The following is a 17,395-nucleotide window of genomic DNA, read 5'->3' as shown; positions in this document are numbered from 1 at the left end:
CGGTTCCATCTTCTTTAGAGGAAATTAGGTTATTTGGTATTTAAGATTTGATCGACAAGGAAAGATAAGTCAAAAGGGAGAGCCAACGCAACCGCAGACGATGAACTTTGCCTTCTCCGACAATGATTTGCAAACGTTAGTGGAGAAATATTGATTTTTTAAACTTTGGGTAGGGGGATAATTATGAGATTTTCAAACTGAGAAAAGTAAAGATGATAAAACTTTAGTTTTTTAACTTTTTTTGGTTAAATAACAGTTTTACCTTTAACCCTAACTAAGATTTTAAACAAATGAGTGAGACTTTTGACTTTTCAAACCTTACGGTGTCTCTTTATGAACGTACCTGAACTTGGGTGGGAAATAGACCTTCGGCCTGAGAACAAATTTGAAATGCATATGGTTTAGGTTACTTTACAATTTAATTTGAGATAAAGGAATTTATATTGTCAAGCTCAAGTTTTGATGTGTTTAACTTATCAAAATTGTAAATCTGAAAAAATTTGATTTAAATTAATTAAAACGATGTCATTTTGATCAATATGGATAAAAAAGATATTGTTTTAATTGATTTTGAATCTATTACAATAGTATTATACCTAAACTTGAACTCGACTTTTTTCAAACCAAATCAAACTCAAACTAATTTGGGAAGTGTTCTTTGAGTTCAAGCATAGGCTTGGGTTTGACTATTTCAATTTGAGTCAAACTTGAGCCAACCCAGGCTTAAACTTAACTTAGCTTGAATTCATCCTTATGTGCACTCTATTTGAGATGAGTAATATTTGGTTTGAATTCAATTCGATAATATTAAAGCAAAGTTCAAGTTCACTAAACTGAAAAGTTTGTGGCTTAAGTTTAATCTTGAAAAGAGAATAATTGTAACCGCATAATCCACTTTTATGTGTATTTAAGGATGTTTATTGATATTTTATTTAAATTTAACCATAAGTTTACAAAGTGATCTATCAATAATAAGTTTAACTCTCAAATCAAGTCTTATGTGTTATGAATAAAGTTACAAGCAACTCAACTTTTTTCCTTCATTAAACACACTTGTTGATTAAACTAATCAAGACCAAATTTTCTTAACCAAGTCAATACCCGAGAAGGGTAAGAAAACATTAATTTTTGCTAAGTTCATTTCTTGATAATTTTATGAACCATAGGAAAGTAAAAACAAACATGAATTTCATTTTTGATGTGAAATATATCATCAAAGTATGTTTTTGACTAGACTTTAAATATAACGTTAGACTTGTTAGTATTATGTTTGTTCTGAAAGGCCAAAGTACATAATCCCACCCAAGTTTTAGTTCATACTTAAAAATTTATCCATGGGGTTTCAAAAATTTAATTACTCACTCATCGTTCAATTTTCATTAAATTTTTGTGTTCATTATAAAGATAAAATTGTTATTTTATTATGAATATTAAAATAAATAAAATTACATATTATTTTCCTCCTTTATTTTAAAAAACTAATATCCCCCCCAAAGTTTGAAAACTTTCATTTTCCCCCATGTTAGGGTTTGATTATTTCATTTGGGTTTTTCAGTGACCAATCGATCTAGCCATTGACTAGTCTTTTGTGCATCTACCCCCCAATTGGTTTATCAGCATAGAAACCACCAAAAATCCAATCGAATTAGCTAGACAACGTTACACAGATATGTAATTTTGTATTGTCAGCATGATTAAATCGTAAACTACTTGTCTATGCACCGTCCGATCAATGCCTAAAAGGTTGGACGATGCACAAATTCATGCGACAACACCTGACCATTTTGACCAAATTTTGGATGGTTTCTATGCTGGGAAAGCACCGGGTGAAGGAGATGCATGGAAGACAAGCTAATAGTTGGACCGATTGGTTATTAGAAAACCCAAATGAAAAAATAAAACTCTAACAAGGGGAAAATGCAAGTTTTCAAACTTTTGGATGAGAAAAAATTATTGTTTTTTTTTAACTAAAGGGGGAAAATGATATGTAATTTTATTTATTTTAATATTAATAGTAAAATAACGATTTTACCCTTACAACAAACATAAAAATTTAATCAAAATTGGATAATAGGTGGATATTTGAGTTTTTAAAATCTCGTAGGTAGGTATTTGAGATTGGACTAAAACTTTGGTGGGAATAAGTGCTTTGGCCGTTTTGAAATGTTAATTACATGTTGCCATTGACAACCCTAGCTAAGCATATACCCTATGCCAAATTTATTACAAGTACATTTTCTCACTATAATATTTTTTTAGTAACACAAAACCTTTATTTAAACTGGATCTAAATCAAATATATCAAATAGAAAAAAACATCAGATCTAATAATCAATCATACAACCATGACACTATGTAATGTTTATAGTATATTTTGAACTTATACTCTTTTATTTGGATACTCCCACTTTTGTCCCTCTTTTATTTGGATATTCGCACTTTTATTAACTTTATAGTCTTTAGTAAAGTTGTATCACAACTTGGCCCCCAAAACCTTATTGTAAATGGCTTTCGCTTTTTTTTTTTTTTTGTGTATTAATTTTAAGATTAATAATTATAAAAAAAATAAAAATAAAAAGTCATCAACAACTAGCTAATCCAATGCGAACTTAACCTAATTGTATTAAAAATGATGCAACTTCATCAAATTATACTTAGAATAGTGCAATAATGTGCATCACATCTATGATTATGCGATTCAAGTCAGTTTTTATTGGATTACACCTAAAAGCACTATTCTAAATTTCTAACCATTTGGAAGTGTGCAAGTTAAGGTTTTGTGTTTTTCTTATTTTTTTTTATTGAAGATATAAGGTCTACGTGTTATTTTTTGAGTAGGTGAAAAAAATTAATTGACTTGCATTTAAGAACTATAAGTGATACTTAATAAAGTGAAAAAATATCTATTGATCGTTAAAACTAATGTAGGTAGTAAATATTTTTTGTAAACTTCATATATGAGAGTCACATCAAATTATGGTTCAATCATCCAATTAATCTAGTAAAACTAACACGCTAGCATCAATATATTGTCTTGTAAAATTTTATAATTATTAGGAGTATACTCGAATTCCAATAACTATAAAAGTTGATGACACCATACCACTTAAACAACAATTATATTTAGTCATATGTTGTTTTAATTTTTATATAATTTGTCATTAAGGTGGCCGACAAAATTTTACAATTGCTTTGAGTGTACGGAATATACAATGAATGCCATATGACCACCGTTCTATTTAGTTAAATATTGTTCAGTGTTTATCAATTAGCGATCGGATGAACAAAGACCCTCTTATCACCCTTTAAAAAAAAAAAAAAAAGAGAGAGAGAGAGAGAGAGAGAGAAATAGATTTGGTTTCAAACAAATTTTGGCGCTTAAGAGCAATCCTTACTTAAATCCTCAAAATTTAAAACGACATGCCGGTTAGACTTCGGCCCAAAGACGCGAGGAAGTTAGTAAGCTATGTTTTCGGGCCTAAAGAGCCGGTAGAAAAAGTAAGCGGACACGCGAAGATGTGGAAGAACGAACGGCCAGGATCATCCCAACAAGGGATCTAATTTCATTGGCTTCACGCACGTGTTCCCTAAAATTTATTGGTCCACGTCATCAACAATGACATGTTCTCGCGTATCACTTCCATAGGAGCACTCCGTTTACTTGTAAATCTTGATCCTATTCCTATATTAGCCTCAGTCCTCCACGCGCGATAATCCGCTGGAACCAAAAAGCCTTTTGAATCAGAAAACAGCTATCCCAAACACAGCAAAGCTCTGTTTAGATTTTCGGGAGCGAAAGAGAGCGAGAAGGACAGAGGCGGAGTTAAACTTTTGAAGTACGCGATGGCAGGCTCTTGGAGAGCACGCGGTTCTCTCGTTGTGTTCGCTATCGTCTTCTTCGGTTAGTATTAGTTTCAATTTCTGCAAAAATTTGGATTGAAATAAATAGCAATCAGATCTGACTTGTCGTTTTCGTGAGTGAGAAATGTAGTAGATATGGTTTTCAGTTAACGGTTTGAGATTGAAATTGAGCTCGGAAATGGACACGTTGATTGATTTTAGCTATGGTTTAGATCTAATATTTTTTACTGATTTTAATGCAGTATATCTCGAACTGATTGTTAGTGTATTAAACGTCGACGTTTCGTTAGATCTGATAATCTCAGAAGCAGTTCCATATGTTAATTATAGTTTAACGATTAAAAGTTGACATCACAGTTTTTGAGATCAACTTCTGTAATTCAGTTTATGTATTCATGTAAATGTCAGTAATGAATTCTTGATTTATTTTGTAATTGATTATTTAAACAATGATGTAAGTTACTGTTGAAAGAATTATTAAAATTATAACATTATCTTGATAGCTTGTTCTATGATTGAGTAGTGGTAATGTTTTACCTGGTGCAAAACAGGTGGCCTATTTGCCCTTTCCATTGCGAAAGAGGAAGCCGCCAAGTTGGGAACGGTTATTGGAATAGATCTTGGAACAACTTATTCTTGTGTTGGTGTTTACAAGAACGGCCATGTGGAAATCATAGCCAATGACCAAGGAAATCGTATTACCCCATCATGGGTTGCTTTCACTGACAATGAGAGGCTGATTGGTGAGGCTGCAAAGAATCAGGCAGCTGTTAATCCGGACAGGACTATCTTTGATGTCAAGAGACTTATTGGAAGAAAGTAATGCATCATTTTAAATGTGGTGTTTTATGTTTTCATTGATAATTGAAGAATTAGTTATGACTGAGGATCTTTATTATCGACAGGTTTGAGGACAAAGAAGTCCAGAAGGACATGAAGCTTGTTCCTTACAAGATTGTGAATAAGGATGGAAAACCTTATATTCAAGTCAAGATTAAGGATGGTGAGACTAAGGTCTTCAGTCCTGAGGAAATCAGTGCTATGGTGCTGACTAAGATGAAGGAAACAGCAGAGGCATTCCTTGGGAAGAAGATAAAGGATGCTGTTGTTACAGTTCCGGGTTAGTATAATGTACTTGTTTATTGATTAAAATGTGCATTTTGCAAGAAAAACTTGATTGATTAAAATGATGGTTTGTAACTTTACTCATCTTTTTTAATTTGCAGCCTACTTCAATGATGCCCAGAGACAGGCTACAAAAGATGCCGGTATTATTGCTGGACTGAATGTTGCTAGAATTATCAATGAACCAACAGCTGCTGCTATTGCATACGGTTTGGACAAGAAAGGTGGTGAGAAGAATATCCTTGTCTTTGATTTGGGTGGTGGCACATTTGATGTCAGTATCTTGACAATTGACAATGGTGTTTTTGAGGTTCTTTCAACAAATGGAGACACTCATTTGGGAGGTGCGGACATACCTTCTATCTTTTTCATGTTCTTTGTTAGTATTAGAATTTTCTTGCTTTTTGTGACTTCCCTTTATCTGAAGTAATTCTAGAGCTGAGTTTCCTTATTGGAGAATTTTATGTTTTCATGTTATATATGTTAGCTGATTTTATGATTGCATGCTGATGGGTCAATTCTTTTACAGGTGAGGACTTTGATCAGAGAATTATGGAGTACTTCATTAAATTGATCAAGAAGAAGCATGGAAAGGATATCAGCAAGGACAACAGGGCTCTTGGCAAGCTGAGGAGGGAAAGTGAACGTGCTAAGAGAGCTCTCAGTAGTCAGCACCAGATTCGTGTTGAGATTGAATCACTCTTTGATGGTGTTGACTTCTCTGAGCCACTTACCAGGGCTAGGTTTGAGGAGTTGAACAATGATTTGTTCAGAAAGACCATGGGGCCTGTGAAGAAGGCAATGGAAGATGCCGGATTGCAGAAGAACCAGATTGATGAGATTGTTCTTGTTGGTGGCAGCACTAGAATTCCAAAGGTTCAGCAGCTTCTAAAAGATTACTTTGATGGAAAGGAACCCAATAAGGGTGTGAACCCTGACGAGGCAGTTGCTTACGGTGCTGCTGTTCAAGGTGGCATTTTGAGTGGAGAGGGCGGTGATGAGACCAAAGGTATGAACTCTCATTTTTCTGTGCAGCTGCTTATAGTCATGGTGCCCTGATATTAGTAAAAATCATTAACTGACAAATTTTATTGATGTTCTGATTGCAGATATCCTTCTCTTGGATGTAGCACCACTTACTCTTGGTATTGAAACTGTTGGTGGGGTGATGACTAAGCTGATCCCAAGAAATACTGTCATCCCAACCAAGAAATCTCAAGTTTTCACTACTTACCAGGACCAGCAGACTACCGTCTCCATTCAGGTACATGTCTTTGGCGCTTTCTTGCCTTTATGTAGAATGCAGGATTGCTCAAGTTGCATTACTCATGTTTGTTCTGATATCAGGTTTTTGAAGGTGAAAGGAGTCTCACAAAGGATTGTAGGCTGCTTGGGAAATTTGATCTTAGCGGAATTCCTCCAGCACCTAGGTTTGTCCCAACTTTCATTTAGGTTTATAGTAAGTGTTTGATCCAAACGAACCAATTCGGTTTGGCTCAATGTTTGATTAGATTCGAATTGTGTTAAAACTAGAGCTTTAGTTTAAAAATTCAGTTTGATTTTGGTTTGAATATATTTATTTTATTGGTAATACTATTTATCTCACTAACGACCCTCTCCCCCTCATGACATTTCTGGCTAGTTCAAACTAGCCATCATGGATTCAAGTAGAGCTCGAATTTATCTATGTTTGGGTCTGGTTCGAATCCAGCCACATTCATAACCATTCTTTGCTCTGAGCTAATGGCACTATATTCTTCCATTAAACAGGGGAACCCCTCAAATTGAGGTCACATTTGAAGTTGATGCAAATGGCATCCTAAATGTTAAGGCCGAAGATAAGGGCACCGGAAAGTCAGAGAAGATAACAATCACAAATGACAAGGGTCGCCTGAGCCAAGAGGAGATTGAACGTATGGTTCGTGAAGCAGAAGAGTTTGCTGAGGAAGACAAGAAGGTGAAGGAGAGGATTGATGCCCGTAACAGCCTTGAGAGCTACGTTTATAACATGAAAAACCAGATTAATGACAAGGACAAGCTTGCTGACAAACTTGAATCCGATGAGAAGGAAAAGATTGAGACAGCCGTAAAGGAGGCCCTTGAATGGATGGATGACAACCAGAGCGCTGAGAAGGAGGACTACGAGGAGAAGCTCAAGGAGGTTGAAGCCGTTTGCAACCCAATCATCACCGCCGTATACCAAAGAAGCGGTGGAGCTCCAGGTGGTGGGGCATCGTCGGGGGATGATTCAGATGATGAGTCGCATGATGAACTCTGAGAAAATAGTTAGTTTAATTGACTACCACTGCCAAGAATTAATTTGACGTAGGGTAATGTGAGGGAAGTTACTGTAATTTTTCTTATATCATGGGAGAGGAATTTCCCCTTCGCTTTTTTTCTTTTTTTCCTGAATATGAAGAATATTTTTTTTAAGAGATCCTTTCATCTTGTTCTTACAAGTGTTTCATCTTGTTCTTACAAGTGTCTGTTTTAATATCAATTTTCTTCTATGAAATACTGATGTGTGCATTTGGATGTAACTTCCCTTTACTTCTACGAACCCATACTGGTCGGTTCGGAATTTTGGCGTTTCTTATGTGCGGGAATTTCTGACAACGAACAAATATTTAAACATTTTAGAAACCATCATATTTAACCAAATTTTGATTTGGTTAACTTAAATTTGAACCCCGTGCTGGCTTAAGTTGCTGAATAATAATTTTGAATAAGAAAGAAAATTGTCAAAAAAGATATATATAATTATCAAAAAAATAATCATAAAAAATTAACCAATCAAGTTTTATCATAACAAAATGTTAATTTTATACTGAATTCAAATTTGAGTAAAGAAAGAAGAATAATTGTCAATAAAAAATAATCATTAAAAAAAAAGAAAAACAATGATTCAAGCTCTAGCATGACAAAGTGTCAATTTTACAATAAGTTCGAATCCAATATGTTAAAACTTCTTCAACTTAACCTAATCTCAATTTAGCCATGAAAAATGTCTTAAGGTCCTTCCTGTTCCCATCAATGAAATATTGTCATTTAGTAGTCCTAAGTTAAGTTGGGTATTACATTACATATTCAAGTAAAGTGATATCTTACGATGCGAAGTTATTACATATTTGACTATACAAGGTTTAAAAAAATCTTTTATTTAATTATATAGAGGTTAAATTATACTTTATCATGTAGAGCTAAATTAATTATTTTTAAATTTTGTATCCGATTTTTTTTTAAGTATACTTATATTTATGAAATCTAATAAAATTTGGAAATTGCTCATTAATTAGGGTTGAATCCAAATCGAATCAGTTTAATTTAACTCAAATTTGTATAATTTGAATTTGAATTGAATTTAAATTAAAAGATTTAATTTATTTTGAAATTGATCCAAACTTAAGTTAAAAAATGTTTAGTTTGAATTTATTATTCAAATTGATAATTTAAATTTATAGCTTGGTTTAACTTAAATTTATATTTTGAATTAATAATTCGAATTCATGATTCGATTTAATTCAAATTAATGTTTTTTTCTCTTGTATCCTAAAATTATTTTTTATAAGAAAATAAATAAAATTAAATCAAATTTTATGATGCATGCTTTATTTAAAAAAAAAGGCCAAATAAAATTTGAAACTATCCATTTAAAAAAAAAAAATCTTAAAAAAGAAAAATTTCAAATTGCTGAATAAAATGAAATAGAAAACAACCACCACCGGGAGTGGTGAAATGGGTGTTCAAAATCACCCATCTTCAACTGCCAACCCTGTCACTTCTTCTCCTCGTTGTCTTTCATACTATTGATAGGCCCGATGACGGAAGTGGCCAGCTCAGTGGTGCATGAGGTTCTCGGCCGGAGAGCCCTGGACGTGGACCAGCCGATTATTGATTACATCTTCAACGTCCTTGCGGACGAGGACTTCGATTTCGGGGAGGACGGCGAGGGCGCTTTCGAAGCCATTGGGGAGCTCCTCGTCGGTGCCGAATGTGTCACCGACTTCAATGAATGCCGCTTGGTTAGTTTTATTGTATCCTTTTATAATTTCGATTTGCTTTGAGGATTTTGATGACCGATCATTAACAGTTGATTTTTGCAATAGGTTTGTCGTAAACTGACTGAGAAGTTTGGGAAGTATGGATTGGTAAAAGCGAAACCAACTGTGCGGAGCCTCACGGCGCCTTTAAGAATGAATGATGGAATGGATGAGGAGGTTCCGAAGAAGAAGCCTGAAGTAATAGACGGTCCAGTTTTGACTGAACGTGACAAAGCCAAGTTAGAGAGGAAAAAGAGGAAAGAGGAACGCCAAAGAGAGGTGAATGTTTGATATTAATTTATGATCAATCGAAATTTTTGTTCTGAGGAAAATTTAAATAAATTTACAATTAATTTAACAGAAATAGTAAACATATGTATATTCAGCAATCTATATTGTTCCATGTAATTTACGTACGATTGATTTGTTCCATACTTGAGAACAGGATATGATAATCAAGTATTTTAGATGAAATTTTAGCATTAAATAAAAGTTAATGAGTTGAGATTTGAGGGAAGTTTATTTAGGGATGTGGGAATTTTTGGTCACAAAGAGGATAAGAAATTTGGTTTTTCGGGTATATTAATCAACAAAGGGAATAGGAAAGGAGAGGATTGAAGCCTTGAGTTTTGGAAAAGTTGATAATAATAGTTATATTCTAAATTGAAAGTAGAGGTATATTTGTAATAGTCAATAAGGGTTTTTCCTAAGTCCAGAAGGGTCAATTGATCCTCTTGGACTCTACTTCACTCTGTTCATGCATCAACATAGTAGAACATATGTTATTTACATTTAAATACTTTTTCCATATTTTGGTTGACGAATTATTACTACATTTATATACATTCAGAGGAAATTTATACTGCGATTATTATAAATGTTATTGAACTATTTTGTGCAGGCCCAGTACCAAATTCATCTGGCTGAAATGGAAGCGGTTAGAGCTGGGATGCCTGTGGCATGTGTGAATCATGAGAGGGGTGGTGGACCAGCTGTGAAGGATATACATATGGAGAACTTTAATGTGTCTGTGGGTGGACGTGATCTTATTGTAGATGGTTCAGTCACACTTTCTTTTGGAAGGCATTATGGTAGGTTGCTTCCCATTTCATGTTGCAACTGTTTATAGAAGATAAAAACAAAAATACGAAAGTGCTTACGGTTGCTTTTACAATTGAGATAATAATTTGATGGTTGATTGTTAAAGTATTATACTACTTTTTTATTTATGTGCAGGTCTTGTTGGAAGGAATGGTACAGGAAAAACAACTTTTCTTAGGCACATGGCTATGCATGCTATTGATGGTATTCCACAAAACTGCCAGATATTACATGTTGAGTAAGAAGTGGTAGGGGATAATACATCTGCCTTGCAATGTGTTCTTAATTCTGATATTGAAAGAACTCAGCTTTTGGAAGAAGAAGGAAGCCTGCTTGCTCAACAGGTGCAATTTATGCTAGTCTATTCCATAGAAAATTTTTTTATCAGTTCTTGGCCTCTTAGCTTTTTATTTCTTGTAATATTTTGTATTGTCTGTGTAGTACTATGGCCTTTTGAGTGGTCTACTGATAAGTTAAACCATTGCTTTTCAGAGAGAATTGGAGTTTGAGGATGCAACTGAAAAGAGAAATGGTTCAATGGACAAAGATTCTATTGCTCAAAGTCTTGAGGAAATATACAAGAGACTTGATGCCATTGATGCTTATTCTGCAGAAGCACGTGCAGCTTCCATTCTTGCTGTAAGTTCACAAATCTTTTGTGTTGTTGCTGAATGAATAACTCTTGTGTGTTTTGAGCTTGCAATTATATATGAGATCTTTGCCACTCGATGATAGTGGTATTGCTTAAACAAGCTTTGGCTGTATGAGAAACTTATGGTGACAGTTGGCTGTGGATCATGATAAAGTAAAACGTACTTGTTTGGATAATAGACAATGAAAACGTAGGAAAATGATGTCTAATGGAATTAGACGAGGAAATTGAGGGGGTTATAGATGTTCTATCCTCAATTTGAGTGTAAATGATTCAAATTGTGAAACTGCCATCATTGATGATAAACTTTTCCTGATCCTAATAGTTATTTGTATGCTTCCTATGATCCAAAGATCCTTCATAATTCGATGGCCGGATCCTGCTGCTTAAGTAAATTTTGTTGGCTGTGAAGTTTTGAGTAAATGTTGATTTTTAATGGCCATGCAAAATATCAAGATCATGCATGTGGAGCTACTTGCACTTCATTATAAATAGCTGCTTCATGATTATGATTGTTGTGTTGCACTTTCTAATTTGAACTTTATCTTACTAACCCAGAAAATTTGCAGGGTCTCAGTTTTTCTCCAGAAATGCAAAAGAAGGCAACAAAGACATTTTCTGGAGGGTGGCGAATGTGAATTGCTCTGGCTCGTGCTTTGTTTATAGAGCCTGATTTGTTGCTACTCGATGAACCCACAGTGTGTCACATATATCCTCTTTGGTATGTACATTTTCCTTGAAGTTTTCTACGTCCGTAGATTAACAGTTTGTATATTATTTAATTATTTGCAGAATCATCTTGATCTTCATGCTGTTCTCTGGCTGGAATCATACTTGGTGAAATGGCCAAAAACATTTATTGTTGTTTCTCATGCTAGAGAATTTTTGAACATGGTAATACTGATGAAACTGTGTGTTTTTTTCTGATTCAGGGAGCTAATTATTCTTGAGTTGTATACTTATCTTTGTTGTGCTTTTCAATCTATTGTTATTTTCAGGTGGTCACAGATATTCTTCATCTACACGGACAAAAACTGAATTCTTACAAAGGGAATTATGATACCTTTGAGAGGACACGTGAGGAACATATTAAGAACCAACAGAAGGCATTTGAGGCAAATGAACGATCAAGAGCCCATATGCAGGTTTTCTTTGTTGAACCAATATTTTATCTTTGATGATGTATGTTTTGAATAGATTTAAGTTAGTCCTGTTGGTTTATTTGTATTCCTTACTATATTATTTGTTGTATACCTTTTCACTTTGTTTTGAGCTTGTAGGATAGTTTGGATACTGAGATGCAATTTTGTCTGTAATTATTGCTAAACCCAGTGCTCAAAGCATCTTTCTAGCTCTTACATGAGTTCTTCTTGTGCTCACTGTGAACATCCAAGATGCTTGCTGATAAGCAATCCATTCTAGCCTTTTCATTGAGTGTTATAAGCAGACCCGATTATCTGTCAAAAAAACTGTCTCAACACTGTTATGCTACCCACTTAGCCTTTGTTTCATTTTCATATTTATTCTTAGTGTGATGAAGAAATATGTTTGGATATATAGCACATCATCCAAGTATCTGAAAGACCATTTTTGATACAGTTTGTCTCATTTTTCTTGTTTTCCATATTATAATAATTGTACTGACATGCAAATGTTTTTCTTGTACCCTGTAGGCATTTATTGATAAATTCCGCTACAATGCTAAGAGAGCATCTCTTGTTCAGTCAAGAATCAAGGTGCATATAGTCATCATACAAAATGACTTTGAATTCATGATAGCCTCTACTTAATTCCTGGACCATCTATTTTCACAATATATTTTGCTTATATTTACCTTTGACTTTGTCAGGCATTGGACCGGATGGGTTATGTAGATGAAGTTGTTAATGACCCTGAGTAATCTTCTCCTTTAACACTTTTGTTTGCCTAAACAGTCAAATTTAGAGATTGAAATTTTTTTGTCTCTTATTTCCTCTTTTAGATTTACTCAGCTACCTTCTTTATTTGTACTGCAGCTAAAAGTTCAAATTTCCAACCCCAGATGATAGACCTGGGCCTCCTATAATAAGTTTCAGGTTTGGCTTTGCTGCTCTTTCAGAGGAATTTTGAATTGCTGTGTTTTTTAATGATACCCTTTTTCTTATTGATTAAAAAAACCCTTTTATTCTATTGTGTTCCAATTAAATTCCATCTTTGCATTTTTTTTTTCCCAAAGACTGCAAGTAGTATGAGTTTTGTGCTTTGTGGCATCGTTTCTTTTCAATTAGTGGCATCTGCCTACAAGTTATAGCAATTTTCTTCGAAGGGAACAGAATCTAAATTCATAAATGACTTAGATCCAAAGCTCATTGGATAATATTGACTTTTCTTGGGTTTGATTCCAGCGATGCATCATTTGGTTACCCTGGTGGCCCAATATTGTTTAAGAATTTGAACTTTGGGATTGATCTTGACAGCCGCATAGCAAGTAAGGATCCTTCTCTCCTAGTTCTTTTCTTTTTTCTTTAAAAAAACTTAGTTACTCATAATAGATAACTGGTTTTTTTTCACATCTATTAACATTTGTATGTACAAGCACATTGTATTATGAAAATGAATATTGCAAAATTTGGTTTATTTTTGAGAGAATATATGCCTTCCATTCCATGGTGGGCTTGATTATGAAATATGAGCCATGATATGGTCGTTATTTTATCTGGGTCTACATGTTTTGCAGTGGTTGGGCCAAACGGCATTGGTAAATCAACTATCCTAAAACTAATATCTGGCGAGCTACAGCCAAGCTCTGGAACAGTTTTCCGTTCAGCTAAGGTATTATCTTGTTCAAACAAACTTTAAAAATGACAATTCTGCGTAGTTTCTAGAATTTTTGCTTGATTGCATTTCCGTGATAACTACCGTCTTTCCTGTGAACCGGGTGTTAGATTTCCTTGAAATCTCACTAAACTTTAAAAATGACAATTTTGGGGATGTAGAATTTTTGCTTTGATTGTATTTCCATGATAATTACCCCCGTTCCTGTGAGCCGGGATTTCCTTTAATTGTCACTGCTTTGTTGACATAGTTCTTCATTAAAGACCTGTCTTAATATCATGGAAAATTTGGGCTGGATTTATTTTCTTTAATCTAATGGAAATCAATTTTGTTATGTGAACAGGTTCGCATAGCTGTTTTCAGTCAGCACCACGTTGATGGGCTTGACCTATCTTCAAATCCACTGTTATATATGATGCGCTGCTTCCCTGTAAGTTGCATCTTTCCATCTGTGATAGACTAGGCTTTTAAGGAACAAATGACTACTGAGCTCTCACTTTAGTTGCTCATAACTAATGTGGTCATTATGCTTTGTCAGTCTTTCCACCTAGGCTAAAATTTTCCTCTGGGCCTTAGCCCATCTTTGAGTCTTCTGCATTTCTAGTCCATTTTGTCTCACGAAATTTCCTATTTTGGGGTTTTTGGGTGGGATTTGGTTAGACAATTCTATAATGCTTCAAAGGCTTTCTGGCAGACATCTTGTTATTTTGCAATTTAGAATATCCATTCCTCAAAGAACATTGTGTAACTGTATCTGTATATCTCTTGCAGGGAGTGCCAGAGCAGAAGCTTCGAGCTCACTTGGGTTCTTTTGGTGTAACTGGAAATTTAGCACTTCAACCAATGTACACTTTGTCTGGTATTCTTCCTTATGTTCATCTGTCACTGATACTGTAATGTTGACATTTGAAACAACTTTAGGGACCGGATTTCAATTTTTTTTTTTCTCAATAGAATTTACATAGTTGGGTTTATGGTTTGACATGACAAGAATGCAAACCATTTGTTTTCTAATTGCTCTGCTTGCTATACTAGGTGGTCAGAAAAGTAGAGTTGCATTTGCAAAGATTACCTTCAAGAAGCCACACATAATATTACTTGATGAGCCATCGAATCATCTTGTAAGTTGTTATCCTTTCCTTTTCCCCCCTTTTGTAGTTAACAAGAAAGGGGACCAAAATTGTTTAGAAATAGAATTTTCATTTGACTAATCAATGGTTCACATGTAGGATTTGGATGCCGTGGAGGCGCTAATTCAGGGACTTGTTTTGTTCCAAGGAGGAATTCTCATGGTATTATGCTTGTATCCTCAATTTTTACAATAAGGAAACACCATTTAAAACTAAAATGATTGATTGGGTATTTAACCTTTGTTTCTTATATACTTGCAGGTTAGTCATGATGAGCATCTGATATCTGGAAGTGTAGAAGAGCTATGGATTGTATCAGAAGGCAGGGTGACGCCATTCCACGGGACATTCCAGGATTACAAGAAGATACTTCAGTCTAAATAGAGATAAGATTTGGGATTACATTAAATATATTTTCGTTTAATTGCTAATCTTAGGGTTGAATTCGATTCGAATTTGAGTAGTTTAGATCGAACAAACCGAATTTGAATCGATCTAAATATTCAAGTCGAGTTAGCTTGAATTGCATCAAAAATTTAGTTGTTATTGAGTTAAGTTGGATTCTCAGTTTGTTGATCTTGAATTGACTCTTTTAAATTTGAGTCAATCTTGAGTTAAATTTTGTTTGGACTCCACTCTGATTGAATCCAACCTATACGCTATATGTTATAAATTTTCCAGTTTTGAGGAAAGGGGATTGTTATTTGCATACTTTTGCAAAGTGTATGAATCATACAAAAAGGATATATTTTTTTTTAAAGGAATGCGGCAAGGCTAATTTATAATTTGTTATGAAGTCCTGTTTGCTGCTTCCTTGCTTTCGTAAAGTGTATGAGAGTCATATATTTAGGATTTTTTTTTTTTCCTTCTCTTTTTGATGGAAATATCAAATGGCTTAAATCATTTCATCATAAAATGAGTTATATTATTAAAGTTGAATGATTAGATCATGGAATGAGCTGAAAAATATGTCATTAAAAAATAATTTTCTTTTTTGAATGAAAATAATAATAATAATAATAAAAAGAAGAAAATTGTCTCAAGAGATTTGAACACTGGTTAGTGAGTAGGGTTGAATTTAGCTTAAGTCAAATCTAAATAAGGATTAGTTTGAGTTTGATTTGAATTTAAAATAATATAATTAAATTTAAGATTAATTCGATCAATTAGTGAATAGTGATGTCAGAGGAAAAATGATGAGCCATTGAAAAATAAGAGTTTTACCTTTTGGTGTAGAGATATTGGTGAATTTTCAATCTTAAGTTAAGTTGAGGAATAGGGTTTTAGCTCAAGATTGATCTTTCAAGTTAAATATATGGATTTGAATTGCTAGGGCTGGTACTATGCTACCCTACCAAAAGCATCCTTTTTCATCTTAGCAATATATTTTTTATTTTTATATTAAGAAAGAAAGAGCTTAATTTAGTAAAGTGGAAGACTAAAATTAATTAAAAAAATATAGAATTTCGAATTTTTGTTCTGGTAACTGATGAAGGTATACTTGACAGAGTCATAGGCGGCAGGGGCATTCTTATGGAAAAAACTCAAAAAAAAGGCCGAAAGACTTATTCCCACCCAAGCTTTGGTAAAAATCCAAATATATACTTACTAATTTTAAAAAACTCAAATATATATTTGTATGTTGGATTTTACTGTTATTATCAGAAGTAAAATTGTCATTTAGAAATTTTATTTAAACTTATATTTTAATAATACGTTAAAGTTTTGAAATTTTATTTTTGCTCTCTAATCTTATATTTTTTTCAGTTTAAAAGCTGACCTTCCCCCCTCCCTCCTTCCTAAAGTCTAGGGTTTCGATCTTCTATTTTTTTCTTATATATAGTTCCCTCTATCTTTTGAAAAATCATAGTTTCACCCCCTCTTCAACATAAGTTTCTAGATCGGGTCTGATATCGTTCTCTCTTTGTTGTCGACATTCTCCTCTGTTGAGACCTAGCTATCATCACATCCTCCTTTCATCAACGCCTATTTCTCTCTCGTTCAGCATAAAATCTGATCAAAATTGAGCAAGCAATCTCGCTCAATTTCAACCCAATTCATGTCGATGTTGACGCAACAGGGAGGAAGGTGATTTGTTTCTATCATGTCGATGTCGACACTTCATCGCTCACTTTCATATGGAAAAACAACTTTGTCATTGGTTATCTGAAAAAAATGAATTGTTGATATATAAAAATTTTCTAGGCGAATCGTCGGTCTCCAGACATAGAATGGAACGACTTCTCATTGGTCGAGAATGGAATGAGATTGACAGAGAGCAAGGAGGGAGAGAGGAGAAGGTTGTTGCTGTCTTTGGCCGTTGGTAGCATGGTTGGAAAAGCCTTTAGGGGAAAATATTTGTTTTTCAAATTTTGGGTGGAGAGAATTTATTAGTTTCTAAACTTAAAGGAAAAAATAAGATAAATTTTTAGTTTTTTAAATAACAATTTTATTCTCTGACAATAATAATAAAATTTTACATATGAATGAATATTTAAGATTTTAAAATTTCACAAATATGAGTTTAGATTTGTGCTAAACCTTGGGTGAGAATAAGTTTTCGGGCCAAAGGACTATTTCACCTCTAAGTTTTAGTGCATTCTCAAAGTCACATACATGGGGTTTGAAAACTCAGAAGTTCCATCTATAGACTAACTTTCGTTAAAAAAATA

At 33.9% G+C, this 17,395-nt stretch overlaps 1 protein-coding gene and 1 pseudogene across 1 annotated transcript; both read left to right on the top strand.

Moving 5' to 3' along the window:
- Window positions 1-3,688: 3,688 nt before the first annotated feature.
- LOC123211801 (luminal-binding protein 5-like) lies at window positions 3,689-7,445 on the top strand. The gene is made up of 8 exons (XM_044630706.1): window positions 3,689-3,901; window positions 4,413-4,680; window positions 4,767-4,981; window positions 5,088-5,330; window positions 5,516-5,995; window positions 6,096-6,250; window positions 6,334-6,416; window positions 6,757-7,445. The coding sequence occupies exons 1-8, from the start codon at window positions 3,844-3,846 to the stop codon at window positions 7,262-7,264; spliced, it is 2,010 nt and encodes a 669-aa protein (XP_044486641.1). The 5' UTR covers window positions 3,689-3,843; the 3' UTR covers window positions 7,265-7,445.
- Window positions 7,446-8,683: 1,238 nt separating this feature from the next.
- Window positions 8,684-15,515, top strand: LOC123209968 (annotated as a pseudogene).
- Window positions 15,516-17,395: the final 1,880 nt, after the last annotated feature.

The sequence above is a fragment of the Mangifera indica genome, chromosome 3 (genome assembly GCF_011075055.1).
Source record: "Mangifera indica cultivar Alphonso chromosome 3, CATAS_Mindica_2.1, whole genome shotgun sequence".
Lineage (NCBI taxonomy): Eukaryota > Viridiplantae > Streptophyta > Magnoliopsida > Sapindales > Anacardiaceae > Mangifera > Mangifera indica.
This window is presented reverse-complemented; position numbering and strand designations above follow the sequence as displayed.